Genomic DNA, 15,112 nt, shown 5'->3' on the forward strand with positions numbered 1-15,112 from the left:
CCTTGAGCTTGATGATCTAGTGCAAGTTTCTTTTGATGTCAGGCTCCAAATGGGATAGTGAGTCAAAGGTCACCTCTTGATGTGATATCAAGTCTATTCCTGGATTTTGTCAAGGAAACAACTTTGCTGAATCCACTTTTAACTAATATGTGGAGGGAAAAGCAATGAAAAATATTTCATTTTTTTCCCATAGTTCTGGAAATCCATTTGGCAGATCACTCTTAACCCAAATATCTTTTTTAACTTCACTGAACTTAGGCCAAGCAATTGTATCATTCTGAAGGTCAATCAACCTCTCTTGAATTTCTGTGTCAACATCGGTGGGTTGTTTCTCAAATGGATCTGACATCCAATATGGGATATAGAGGTTTAATAGGTCATTAAATCTTTCCAGCAGATCTGTGTGTATTAAGTGTTTCACAATCAGTAATGCCATCATCCTTCAGTGGCTCAGCTTTCGTGTTCAGATTTTGAAATGGTAAAAATTCCCTATGTCCAATATTGCTCCAATGGACTGAGATTTTTAAGGAAAGAAACAATGAGATTTGGCCTGCACACTTATTTCCTGGATTTGAAGGTGATAGAACAAAAGAAGAAAACAATGTGGAAGACAATTTGTAGTCAAAGCTGGTTCGATTTCAGTCAAACACAATCATGTTGAAGCAAGGAATGCCCTGAAAACATTGCAAATTTTCTACTTTTTCCAAGGTCATTCTAATCTGTCTCCAAAATGTCTTCAACCTTGTAAAAAGTCACTTGCATTGCTTTGCAACTATTCAGCAAAGCCGAGCAGCAAAGTCCTTTCCTTCCCTAAAAATGTTAAATCAGTTCAGTTTTCATGCTCCATTGTACACCTTGTTAGGTCTGCTTTGTTCATGAATGAGTGAGACAAACACCAGACTGAGTCGAAATCAGGGTTCTTTGTTCTTTATTACCGGATTGTAACACTTGCAACTAACAATGTTAGTCGGAGAATGCATTCTGCCATTATCAGCAAAATGGTGATTTTTTATACCCTTGGATACGTGCTTAGAACATCATCATATCATTACTTGTCCAATGACTAAAACTGTTGCTATCCTTTCCCTGCTAGCTTCCTGCCTCTCAATCCATCAATGTCTCTCTTATCTTGTAAGTACAAGGATGCATTCACATCTTGTTACAGCCCTGCCCAGGGTAACTCCTTACACATTCCCATCTCATGATGTTTTACCTTACAACCTTAGACCCCTTATTGAGGATTTCAGTCACGGCCCTTCTTATATGTGCTGTTGCCCCTGGGGTGTTTGGGGGGGGGGGGGGGGGAGTATGTTGAGAATCACTGTGCTCTCATCACAATTTATTGCCATTGCTGATTTTGGGCAGAAGGTATAAACCCTGAAGTCCAGCATATCTAGGTTAAAGAACCATTTCTTGACTCCTGAATCTCCCTTGTTTCAAAATCCAACACCACAAAAAAGACTGTCTGCACAACTTGTAACACCACTTTTTTTTATTGTGCTATGGCAACTGTGAATATTTATTCTCGATTTTGTATTTATTGTTACTTTTTAATTAATTCGATGTATACTATTGTATTTTTCCCTTTACAAAATTGCTGTTCAGCTGCAGAGAGTAAGAATTCTAGTGCATTTGTACATTATATAAAGTATATGACAATAAACTCTTAGATAGGCACATGGATGCAAACAAAATAGGGTTATGGGTGTGAGAGTAGGTTTGCAAAGGTTGGTGTAACATTGTGGTGTGAAGGGCATGTGTTGTGCTGTAAAGTTCTATTTTTAATGCTCTAAATTCATTATTATCAGTATTAAATATTAATTAAGATAAGTTCTTGAAAATCCATTCCTTTTTAAAATTTTGCTCCAAGGTTGCTGGCGTGATGCTGCCATAAAACAACACATTTTGTGGCATGTTCGTGACAATAAATTTTGATTCTTATTCCGAAAGAATGAAAATTTAGTGAGATGAAAAAAAATAAAAAGTACACTAATGTACATTTACAAAGTGACATTAAATGCAACATTCGTCTAAGTAACCTCAAAGTACAGTATTAGCATAGAAAATGAAATAACAAACTGCACAAGATCATAGGGAGGAGACAAAAATTAAGCTGGCTCAGCAGAACAACTTGGGAAGGGAATACTCAACTTATGGCTATGGTTAATTATGTCACATTGTGGAACCAAGTAGACAAAAAAAACAGAAAGGTTTTTAGATATTCTATACATTATGTGGAAATGGAAGAGAAGCCATGGCAGGTGACTCTCTTGCTATGATTAAGAATTATAGCCCAAAACACACATCAAAATAAACTTTTTTGAAAAAATCTATACAGGTACTTCCCTACTTAAGATGGTTCAACTTTCAATTTTTTGAAGTTACTATGGTATAATAGCGTGATTATCATTATCTACTTCTATGTAATACGTTAAAGGTCATCGCAAGCATCGTTGATTTTTCCAATAAAGATTGATAATTCCTCTAAAGTGAATTCTTTATCACCTCCTTGGTCAATCATTTCTTTCAATTCAGTTGGAAAGCTTGCATGGACTGATAGAGTGCTGTCGGGAGAGAGCTGGGCAGTGGGATCAGTGTGGGGACTGATTCAGCGCTGTTGGGAGAGAGCGGGGCAGCGGGATCAGTGTGGGGACTGATACAATGCTGTTGGGAGAAAGCGGGGCAGTGAGAGCAGTGTTGGGAATGATAAAGGGCTGTGGGGAGAGAGCAGGGAAGTGGGATCAGTGTTGGGACTGATACAGCGCTGTTGGGACAGAGCGGGGCAGCGGGATCAGTGTGGGGACTGATACAATGCTGTTGGGAGAGAGCTGGGCAGTGGGATCAGTGTGGGGACTGATACAATGCTGTTGGGAGAGAGCAGGGCAGTGGGATCAGTGTGGGGACTGATTCAGTGCTGTTGTGAGAGAGTGGGGCAGCGGGATCAGTGTGGGGACTGATACAATGCTGTTGGGAGAGAGCGGGGCAGTGGGATCAGTGTGGGCATTGATTCAGCACTGTTGGGAGAGAGCGGGCCAGCGGGATCAGTGTGGGGACTGATACAATCCTGTGGGGAGAGAGCAGGGAAGTGGGATCAGTGTTGGGGCTGATACAGCGCTGTTGGTGTTATAGAAGGTATATCTGTATTATTTTTCAATTTTTTTGCCGGAACACAACCCCATTGTAAGTTGAAGAGCACCTGCATAGCATTTTTTCATCATTTTACAATTAGTAGATGAAAATAAATTAGAATTACCCACTGTCATATGTCTCTTTTATTAGTAAACTTGAAACATAGTTATACTAAATAATGTACATACCTGAATCTCAGTTAATTCAAATTCTAGCTCAAAATGCAGTGAATAACTGTAGCCTGACAATCTGTACTTCTTTTTTTTGTTGTTACCTGAAAATTAATTCAACAATGAATTGGCATTGTTAGAAAATTCATTCAAGGTCAGTCCCTCAAAGTGGGGGAAACTTGGCTTTTAGATATTATGTCAGGTGCAGCATTAATTTGATGAGATGCAAGGTGAAACATTAAGTAGTAATAAAAATGAACCAATACCACAACCAGTCATACCTGCACCCTGTTACAATATGTTTCCCCATAACCAAAACGCTTGGGAACAGATATTTTTCTGTTATTGGGTCTTTTTCGATTATCGGAACAATGGCTTTAAGTAGCTCAGTAACATCAGTAGAATTCTTGTATCAGCGATTAAACAACAACAAAAAAAAAGGCAGGCTTTGAGCATGAAATAATGTTTAATACATCCCAAAAAGTGACTTGATCTCTGCTTACAAAATACTGTATGCCGCACCAAACACTAGAAATTCTCCTCGATAGCTTTTTCAAACATAAATGTTTCCTCTTTTTCTTTTCACTGACATCCATAGTGCTCTCTGCAGTTCTTTTTGCCAATTGCAACTATATCTTTCTACAGCACACAAGAGCTCTGTTGATATCAAAATGGTGCCAACAGAGCGTCAGAGTCAGCTGATAAACTTTTTTCAACTTGTGACGTCAAGTCGGCACCACAAAAAAGTTCAACTTTTCGAGCTTTTCAGTATTCAGAACTTCGGATATGGGGAAATATACTGTATCATGATATGTTCAGTGGTGATCTAAGCCTGATTATGGAACAGTTTTCTCATGCACTCTTCCACCCACAAGAAATTGAGTATGTAATATTAAACCCATTTAACATGCAAGAGTTCTGAAGACAGGAATTATTCATCTCATCAGTCATGGCTAGTTTTAAGGATGAATTCTAGAGGGGAAAGGATAACAGTGCCATAATCTGATGGCTAATGAAATTTTCAGATTCTTAATAAAATTTTTTATTTTGTTTTTATTAAAAATCTCTAACATTTAATTTTCAGAGATCACTGATGCAGCCAAGAGAGCTGCTGCCTCACAGTCCTAGCGACCAGGATTCAATCCTGACTTTTGAAGCTAGTCTCACTCACATACTTACCTTCATCGGGAGTGGTGTCAATCGTTGTTCATGACATAAGCAGGAGTAATAGAGTGCATGTGTAGGTGTGTTAACTGTCAGTACATGGGTGAGGGATCTCAGACACAGGAGAAAGAGAGTGAGAGTGTCAGGATCACCGTGTCACAGTGAGCCAATTAACAGGTCAGAGGGGTTTGGTTGGGTGGTGTTTGGGGAGTTGAAGAATGCCATGTTCTGTCTCGTGAATAATAAAGAAAGTCGACTTCATGGTGTGCTGAAGGAAACGAATGAGTGTATTCTTTATTTGTTTGTAAATCAGTGAGGGGATCTGTGGCTGAAGAACACACCGATGTCGCTGCTGGCGACTTGAGGTGAGGAACACATGTAGACTGTGAGCTGTTAGCTATTGTGGTCAAGGGAAGCACACCAGGCAGCAGACTGGTAAATCAGTATCATTACAAAGCTACCCGTATGAAGTTAGAATGTGTATCTTCCAGGGGCTTCAGTTTCCTCCCACATGTGCAGGTTGGTAGGTTAATTGACCACTGTGTTTTGACCCAAGTATGCAGATGAGTAATAAAATTTCAGAGGAGTTAATGGAAATGTGGGAAGAATAGATTCGAGGTTCCGTTATTGTCATGTAATTAAAAACAGTAAAATATTACACTGAGTTTGCTTTCATCTACCATAAAGCAGACAGATTCATTATCAGCAGAAATTGTCTGAAGCACCTCAGAGAGAGAAGCAAAAGTTCATAAATTTGCCTCCAGTGTTGCATCAGTCCCCCCAACCATACAGTCCAGTGCAAACCATTAGCAGCCCGAGCTCAAGATCCGAACATCTGACACAATCAGCAAACCTTCAAGGCCCTCACCACCCTGTTCCATCCTGGTTCCAACACTTGGTACCCCTTCTCAGCCAGTCTCCAGTCTGCCGCCTGGTGTGATTCCCTTGACCACAATAGCTAACAACTCACAGTCTGCATGTGTTCCTCACCTCGAGTCGCCAGCAGCGACATCTGTGTGTTCTTCAGCCGCAGATCCCCTCACTGGTTTGCCACCCTGGTCACTGTCCTGTTGGTCATCTCCTCTGCTTCTCCTTCTCTTTTTTTAATTTTTTTTTATTTTTCACACTATGAACCATATCAATCAAACTACACACAAACATTTCCCTCTTGAATATACACAGTGGTATTTTCTCACCTTTTTTCCCCCCTACCTTCCCTCTCTCTTTCCCACCCCCCTCCAAAACCATTAATGCTTCTCCTTCTCAAACGGGGTGTGTTCTGGTGCCCTGAGCTAGTTCTCTACTTCCCCAGAGTCTGCAACCACTCTTGGCTGATGCCGATCATAGGTGCCACGATCTTGGGTGCAGACCCCATGGTCCAGAATTTTTAAATCAAACCACCATCAGCTCCTCCATAACAGGTTATTTAAAGCCTGTGTAGAGTAACATAGAAGATAGGAGCAGGAGTAGGTCATTCGGCGCTTCGAGCCTGCTCCGCCATTCAATGAGATCATGGCTGATCTTAAAGTTCAGTACCCCATCCCTGCCTTCTCTCCGTAACTCCTAATTCCCTTATACTGAAGAAATATATCTAATTTCCTCTTAAATATATTCAATGAACCTGCCTCTACTGCCCTCTGTGGCAATGAATTCCACAGATTCACCACCCTCTGGGTAAAGAAATTCCTCCTCATCTCAGTCCTAAATGATTTGCCTATTATCTTCAAACCATGCCCACGGGTTCTGGACTCCCCCACCATTGGAAACATCCCTTCCGCATCCATTCTGTCCAGTCCTGCCAGAATCTTATATGTCTCTATGAGATCCCCTCTCAATTTTCTAAACTCCAGCGAGTACAATCCCAAATTGCACAATCTTTCCTCATAAGTTATTCCTGCCATTCCAGGTATCAGCCTGGTGATTCGCCTCTGCACTCCCTCCATTACGAGAACATCCTTCCTCAGATAAGGCGACCAAAACTGCACACAATACTCCAGGTGTGGTCTCACCAAGGCTCTGTACAGCTGCAGTAAGGTATCCTTATTCCTATACTCAAACCCTCTTGATATGAAGGCCAACATACCATTTGCCTTTTTAACCGCCTGCTGTACCTGCATGCTCGCCTTCAGTGACTGGTGCACAAGAACCCCTAGGTCTCTCTGCACTTTCCCATCTCCCAATCTATTGCCATTCAAAAATAGTAATCTGCCTTCTGGTTTGTATTCTTTGGCTTGGCTTCGCGGACGAAGATTTATGGAGGGGGTAAAAGTCCACGTCAGCTGCAGGCTCATTTGTGGCTGACAAGTCTGATGCAGGACAGGCAGACACGGGGAAAATTGGTTGGTTGGGGTTGGGTGTTGGGTTTTTCCTCCTTTGCCTTTTGTCAGTGAGGTGGGCTCTGCGGTCTTCTTCAAAGGAGGTTGCTGCCCGCCAAACTGTGAGGCGCCAAGATGCACGGTTTGAGGCGATATCAGCCCACTGGCGGTGGTCAATGTGGCAGGCACCAAGAGATTTCTTTAGGCAGTCCTTGTACCTTTTCTTTGGTGCACCTCTGTCACGGTGGCCAGTGGAGAGTTCGCCATATAACACGATCTTGGGAAGGCGATGGTCCTCCATTCTGGAGACGTGACCCATCCAGCGCAGCTGGATCTTCAGCAGCGTGGACTCGATGCTGTCGACCTCTGCCATCTCGAGTACTTCGACGTTAGGGATGAAAGCGCTCCAATGGATGTTGAGGATGGAGCGGAGACAACGCTGGTGGAAGCGTTCTAGGAGCCGTAGGTGATGCTGGTAGAGGACCCATGATTCGGAGCCGAACAGGAGTGTGGGTATGACAACGGCTCTGTATACGCTTATCTTTGTGAGGTTTTTCAGTTGGTTGTTTTTCCAGACTCTTTTGTGTAGTCTTCCAAATGCGCTATTTGCCTTGGCGAGTCTGTTGTCTATCTCATTGTCGATCCTTGCATCTGATGAAATGGTGCAGCCGAGATAGGTAAACTGGTTGACCGTTTTGAGTTTTGTGTGCCCGATGGAGATGTGGGGGGGCTGGTAGTCATGGTGGGGAGCTGGCTGATGGAGGACCTCAGTTTTCTTCAGGCTGACCTCCAGGCCAAACATTTTGGCAGTTTCCGCAAAGCAGGACGTCAAGCGCTGAAGAGCTGGCTCTGAATGGGCAACTAAAGCGGCATCGTCTGCAAAGAGTAGTTCACGGACAAGTTTCTCTTGTGTCTTGGTGTGAGCTTGCAGGCGCCTCAGATTGAAGAGACTGCCATCCGTGCGGTACCGGATGTAAACATTGTTGGGGTCTTTCATGGCTTGGTTCAGCATCATGCTGAAGAAGATTGAAAAGAGGGTTGGTGCGAGAACACAGTCTTGCTTCACGCCATTGTTAATGGAGAAGGGTTCAGAGAGCTCATTGTTTGTATTACCAAAGTGGATAACCTCACATTTATCCACATTGTAGTGCATTTGCCATGTATCTGCCCAGTCCCCCAATTTATCCAAATCACACTGGAGCTTCCTAACCCCCTCTTCAGTGCACACAAACCCTCCTAGCTTAGTGACATCTGCAAATTTGGAGATATTACATCCAATCCAGTACTGTGTCTCCGCTCCCTGTACTCCGCTGGACTGCCCTAGTGGCAGCACCACATTTTCTCACCTGAAAGTGGGTTCAGGTAGGATTAATGTCAAAAAAGGATGTTTGATAGTAAAAATGGACAATGTCTTTTTACCATTCTATATCTCCCAGTGATCCTACTTAACCAAATGAAATAAGTCTGCTTTTTCTAATAATAATCATAGGTTTAAAATCTAAAACTTACTAGGCAATGCCACTGTCAAGTTAATGAACTTCTGACCTTCAGTGTGCAATTAAATTCTCATCCCGTCCTCTTTTATACTACTATCCTACTCTGTTCTAAATGATTCAGTTTATCTACCTGTTTTGCTCAAGAATATAGGCCATTTGTAATCTCCAGTTGCATCCACAAATCAAGGTGTCGGTGGTGCTAATTTTTGGAAACATGCAGTGTTGGCCCATTGACAGTGGGGTTTTTACCTTTTTGATAACACACAAGTAATGACTCGTTCCTTTGTTTACAGTTTATATATCTGATATCTCAGTCATTCTCTCATGATCGCTTCAAAAACTGAAATGGTCTTGTGAAATCCAGACAAGAAATTTTCATATCCCACTTCACTCGTGTTCCTTTTCTTTCTATCTACTCCCATGACTCAACCTCATAATTTTTCTCATACATATGAGGTAATTGCTGACTGGAAGTCAAGCATTCATGAACTTACCTTCACTAACTGTTGTCATGTTGTATTGACCGAAGCCAATGCCAGTTAACTGGGTAAGCAATGCAATCTGTGATTTAGCCTGTTCAACTTGTGTTTCCAGATCAGCAGTTGAGTATTTCCATGATTCAAGATTCTGCATACTTAACTTTTCATTTTGCAAATGCCTAAAGGTAAATATGGAAAAGAATTATAATATTGGCACAAATCAATTTGTTATCCCATCACACCAACATCCATGAATTAAAGTAGGTGTTATTGCTTTAGAATCTAGAAGCTATTGGGGATATGGTTTAAATCTAATTATGACAGTGGAGAGATTTAATTAATATACAGTACCATAGTGTTTGGGACAATGACATTTTTTTTCATTTATTTGCCCCTGTGCTCCAGTTTTAAATGAGTAATCAAACAATTTACATGTGATTCAAAGTATGTGTCTTTGTCCCAAATATTATGGAGGGAATTATAATTACAATAAACAATCATCTTGTGGCGGCCTGCGGCATCCCGACACACAAGATGGTGTCCGAACGTGGCAATCCTGCAAGTGCCATGCCAACTAAATCGACTTTCTTCATGAGCTGCCAGCTGCACGGCGGGAAACACTGAGCACTGGCAGGTCGCTGGCCCAGCCACGGCCGGTGAGCCAGTAATGTAATTTCCACCTGAAGCAGCGTAACAACCAGGCACAGAAGGCCTAAATAAAGGCAGGGTGAGCTGTCAATAAAGTTAATATCCACTGTACTCACCTTTGATGCTCTGCCATAGCACGTGCTACATTGGTGACCCTGACCAGTCCAAACAACGCTTTGGACCCGAAAATGGAGGAACAAGCAACATTCCATGCAGTTTCATGAAATTGCCAACATTCTGGACTTTGCAGCCGCTGGTATGTTTCGAGCAGGCCAAGACCCAGTTCCAAATTCGACTGGTCACAGCCAACGCCACGCGGTATTACTATGTGGTAAGTTCATTCGACCAGGACACAGCCACCAGGGTCATTGATTTCCTCGGCAGCCTCCACAGGGCAAATATGTGGCTAGCAAAGAACTATTAACCCGCACTTTTGGATTCTCGAAATGTGAGCACACAGCCCGAATGTTGCAAATGGACAGTTTGGGAGACAGGGACCCTTCTGCTCTCATGAATGACATATTATCATTAACCAATGGCCTCAAGCTTTGCCTGCTCTGCGAGCAGATCTTCCTGGAGCATCTACCGGAGGATATCCGACTGCTGCTTGCTGAGGATTTCAGCGACCCCAGAAGGTCGAGGCTCGAGCAGATGTCCTCTAGGGAGTGAAGAGAGACTCCAGCATCGTGGTAGACCAAGACGCAAGGCCTCAAACACAGCAGATGACTAGATCACAATAGACGATCAACGGGCCAACAGACCCCTCCGGTGAGCAGTACTGTTTCTATCACCAACGGTGGGGTTCAGAGGTCTGTCGATGTTGCCCTCCCTGTGTGTTTCGGGGAAACACCATGGCCAACTATTGCACATGTGGGACTCCCTATAGGGGCAAAGGTTCCTAGTCGACATCTGGGCCAAGATCAGCATTCTTCACCCTCAGTTCACGGCACTCACAGTGGGAAACCAGGTCCAGCCCTTAGGGCCGCAAACAATTCCAATATCAAAACTCTCAGCACCCTTACCATTCCACTTCACTTTGGGAATAGCCTGTTCACCTGGACATTCACCCTAGCAGCAGTGAATCAACCACTATTGGGAGCAGACTTTCTCAAGGTTCATTGCCTGTTGGTGGATCTAAAAGGGTGGCGGTTGGTGTATGCCAAGACTTTCCAGACCTTCCCCTTAGGGGAACCCAAGTTACTTTCCCCCCACCTACATTCCATCACCGTCGATGATAACAAGTTTGCATGTATCCTGGCGGAATTCCCCTCCATTGTGGTACCACAATTCACCTCAACAGAACCAAAACACGGGATACAGCACCACATCTTCACTATGGGTCTCCCCCACACAGAGGGCATGCCGCCTCCCCTCGAGAAGCTCAATCTTGTGAAGGAGTTCTGGAAGATGGAAAAGCTGGGAATAGTGCAGTGGCCTGACAGTCCCTGGGCATCCCCCCCCACCCCCCCTATACATAGTACTGAAGGCAGCAGGAGAATAGAAACCATGCGGGGATTATCCCACCTCAACAAGACCACCATGACTGACTGGTATCTGATGCCCCACCTACAAGACTTCACTGCGAACTTACAGGGGGTAAGGATATTCTCCAAGGTCAATCTCATAAGGGGCTATCACCAAATCCCGGTCCATCTGGAGGACATCGCAAAAACCATCATCATCGCACCCTTCAGTTTGTTTGAGTTCCTGAGGATGCCTTTCGTGCTTAAAAACGTGGCTCAGAAATTCCATAGGCTGATGGATGAGGTGGGCCGGGATCTCAAGTTTGCATTCATTTACTTGGACAACATTCAGATAGCCAGCTGCAACCACCAAGAACACGCAGCCCACATAAGACAGTTAAGCACCCGCCCAGCGAGTTTGCCCTGACCAGCAACTTGGCCAAATGCCAGTTCAGGTGAAAGACAATAGATTTCCTGGGCCACAGAATCAATAGACACAGGGCAATACTTGTGCCTAAAAATGTAGAGGCCGTCAGGCGCTTCACCAAACCACATACAGTGAAAGGCCTCCAGGAGTTTGACGGTATGATTTATTTCTGTCACCGCTTCATACCAGCGACAGCCGGATCATGCGCCCATTATTCTCGCTGATGACGGAGAAGTAAAAAGAGGTCAAGTGGAATGAGGAAGTTTTGAAGCCTTCCAGAAAGCCAAAGGCACCCTGGCCAAAGTAATGCTCCTGGTGCATCCAAGGAAAGATGTCCCAACCACCCTCACAATGGATGTATCCAACACAGCTGTCGGGGGTGTACTTGAGCAATGGGTTGCAGGCGCAATGGCAACTGTTGGCCTTCTTCAGCAGGCACCTCAAGTCCCCACCGAGCTCAAGTACAGTGTTTTTGACCACTAGCTCCTGGCATTATACATAGCAGTCCAACATTTTAGATATTTTCTAGAGGGGAGGTGATTCACAGTCTTCATGGATCACAAGCCATTGACTTTCGCCTTCAATAAAGTGTAGGACCCTTGATCAGCCAGGCAGCAGAGTCACCTGTCTTATATATCAATTTACCATGGATAAAGACCACATCGCCGGGGAGACCAACATGGTGGCTGATGCACTGTCTCAGCTAACTGTTCAGACAATACATATTCCATCCCAAAGAATCAATTACACGGCCCTGTCTCAGGAACAATAGACGGACCCTGACATCCCACGTACAGGACGGCAGTGACAGGACGGACTCAAGCTGGAGGATGTCAGAGGAGTCACGTGATGGAGTAGTGGCTGGTAGGGGAACTCCAGCCCTCTCCAGAAAAGTTAAAAAAAGATAGAGAAAAAGCAAAGGCACAAACTTAAAAACCAAAACAAAGTGAAAGTAAAAGTGTGGAGAAAATGGCAGCGAAGAAAGAAAAACCAAAAACAACGGGAAGAAAAGAAGAAGGAAAGACGTCGGAAGAAGAAGGTGAAGGCCTTACCTGTCTGAAGAGGCCCGCCGCGGAGAGAGAAGCCCGCTCCCTCAGGTCAGTGGAAGTCCCGGGCTCGGGACTACAAAAATGGCTCGCAGAGCCGAGTAAAAGTGCGCAACCGCGCATGAAAAAAAACACACTGACGGGAGGGGCGAACACCTGGGGAGTCGATCTCCACAGCTGAGAGAGACACCTGCAGCACAGCAGCAGGTGCAGAACACAGACAATAACGACAACAAGAAAGAAGAGGGTAAAAATAAAACAAGGAAACAACAGATGGTCAACCCAGAGGAAGAAGAAGAAGAACAGAAAGAAGTGGAAGAAGAAGAGAAAAGCAAGACAATGGATGTATCTTTTTTTAAAGAATATATGGAATCAGTGAAAGAATGGCAATTACAAGAATTTGATGAGATAAAAAGAAGAATTAAGAATGCAGAAGAAAAAATGAATAAAATGGAAGTGGCCATATCAGAATTGGCAAAAAGAGTGGAAAATATGGAAAAACGAGAAACATTTCTAGATATGGAAGTAGAAGACTTAAAAGAGAAATTAGAAGAATCTAATAAAAAAGCTAAAGAGGCACAGGAGCTGTTAGCTCAGAAGATAGATATAATAGAAAACCATAATAGAAGAAATAATATAAAGATAGTGGGCCTTAAGGAAGATGGGAAGGCAAGAATATGAGAGAATTTATAAAAGATTGGATCCCCAGGGTCCTAGGAAGACCAAAATTACAGGAAGAAATGGAAATAGAGAGGGCACATAGAACTTTAGCCCCGAAACCACAACCGCAGCAAAAACCAAGATCCATTTTAGTAAAATTCTTAAGATATACAACAAGAGAAAATATATTGGAGAAAGCAATGAAGAAAGTAAGAGAGGACAAAAAGCGACTGGAATATAAAGGTCAAAAATTTTTTTTCTATCCAGACATAAGTTTTGAACTCCTGAAGAAAAGGAAGGAGTTCAATACAGTGAAAACGATCTTATGGAAAAAAGGATATAAGTTTATGTTAAGGTACCCAGCGGTACTTAAAATAATTATTCCAGGGCAACTAAACAGACTATTCTCGGATCCAGAGGAAGCAAGGAAATTTGCAGAACAACTACAAAACAAGCAGAGAGATGAAGACATGTAATAAGAGTAAAAATGACCATGATCTATATGTATGTGTGTAAAGGAGTATATGTGTGTGTATATATATATATATATATATATATATATATAGTGTGCATACATGAATGTATCCGTATTTAGAGGAAAATATATAGAGTATAGACAAGAATTAATAAGGGAGGGAAATGGAATAGAGGGAATAAGGAGGGAATTAAAAGAGTGACCTTTGTTACATATGAAAATTGAAATCTTTTCTGGGGGGGGCTGGGTGGGGAGGAGTTACAGTTACTGCAAAATCAGCTGACGTTTGCGAGTGAATTCACAAATCCAAATGGAGAGGGGAGATGTGGTTGTCCAACAAGGGATAAAGGACAACTCAGGAGGGGGAGGGGAGAATGGGGTTAAAGAAGTTTTAAATAGGAGAATAAGGAAAATGTTTGATGTTTTAGAAATGTTGTCTTATAAAGTGTTTAAAACAAGAAAGCAGAAATGGATAAGAAGGAAAGGTGATGATGGAGAAACGGAAAGGGAAGATAAACAAAGTATAAAATGGCTACGTTGAACTATATGACTTTAAATATTAACGGAATACATAACCAAATTAAAAGGAAGAAACTGCTAAATTTACTGAAAAAAGAAAAAATTGATATAGCATTTGTGCAAGAAACACATTTAACTGAATTGGAGCACAAGAAATTAAAGAGAGATTGGGTAGGACATGTAACAGCAGCGTCGTATAATTCAAAAGCAAGAGGAGTAGCTATATTAATTAGTAAAAATGTGCCAATTAAAATAGAAGAGGAAATAGTAGATCCAGCAGGGAGATATGTAATGATAAAATGTCAGATATATTCGGAGTTTTGGAATCTACTCAATGTATATTCACCTAACGAAGAAGATCAAAAGTTTATGCAAGATATTTTTTTGAAGATAGCAGATACGCAAGGGAACATATTAATAGGAGGGGATTTCAACCTGAATTTGGATTCAAATATGGACAAAACTGGGAAAAAAATTAACAGAAAGAACAAAGAAACCAGATTTATAATTAAATCGATGGAAGAAATGCAACTTTTGGATATATGGAGGAAACAACACCCAAATGAAAAGGAATATTCATATTACTCGGCTAGACATAAAACATACTCAAGAATAGACCTATTTTTGTTATCAGCTCGTATGCAAGATAGAGTAAGAAAAACAGAATATAAAGCTAGAATATTATCGGACCATTCACCCTTAATATTGACAATAAAGTTAGAGGACATCCCTCCAAGAATGTATAGATGGAGATTAAACTCCATGTTACTCAAAAGGCAGGATTTTAGAGAATTCATTGAAAGACAAATTAAAATGTATTTTGAAATAAATACGGAATCAGTGAAAGATAAGTTTATACTATGGGATGCAATGAAAGTGTTCATTAGAGGGCAAATAATAAGTTATGTAACCAAGATGAAGAAGGATTATAATCAGGAAACAGAGCAGTTGGAAAGGGAAATAGTAAATATAGAAAAAGAATTAGCAATGAAGGATGATACAACTAAAAGAAGAGAATTGGCAGATAAAAAAATAAAATATGAAACACTACAAACATACAAGGTGGAGAAGAGTATAATGAAGACAAAACAGAAATATTATGAACTAGGGGAAAAAACGCA

At 42.1% G+C, this 15,112-nt stretch overlaps 1 protein-coding gene across 10 annotated transcripts in view; it reads right to left on the reverse strand.

The window, feature by feature from the left end:
- The window catches only part of cenpp (centromere protein P), a 343,661-nt gene that overhangs the window by 273,311 nt on the left and 55,238 nt on the right, over nt 1–15,112 (reverse strand). For all 10 annotated transcript variants that reach the window (XM_069937255.1, XM_069937254.1, XM_069937253.1 and 7 more), the window contains 2 exons: nt 8,769–8,932; nt 3,318–3,403 (listed from right to left, as the gene is read on the reverse strand). In XM_069937255.1, the coding sequence (XP_069793356.1) occupies nt 3,318–3,403; nt 8,769–8,932 (250 nt within the window). The remainder of the gene's footprint in view (nt 1–3,317; nt 3,404–8,768; nt 8,933–15,112) is intronic.

Source organism: Narcine bancroftii, chromosome 5, assembly GCF_036971445.1.
Source record: "Narcine bancroftii isolate sNarBan1 chromosome 5, sNarBan1.hap1, whole genome shotgun sequence".
Taxonomy (NCBI): Eukaryota; Metazoa; Chordata; class Chondrichthyes; order Torpediniformes; family Narcinidae; genus Narcine; species Narcine bancroftii.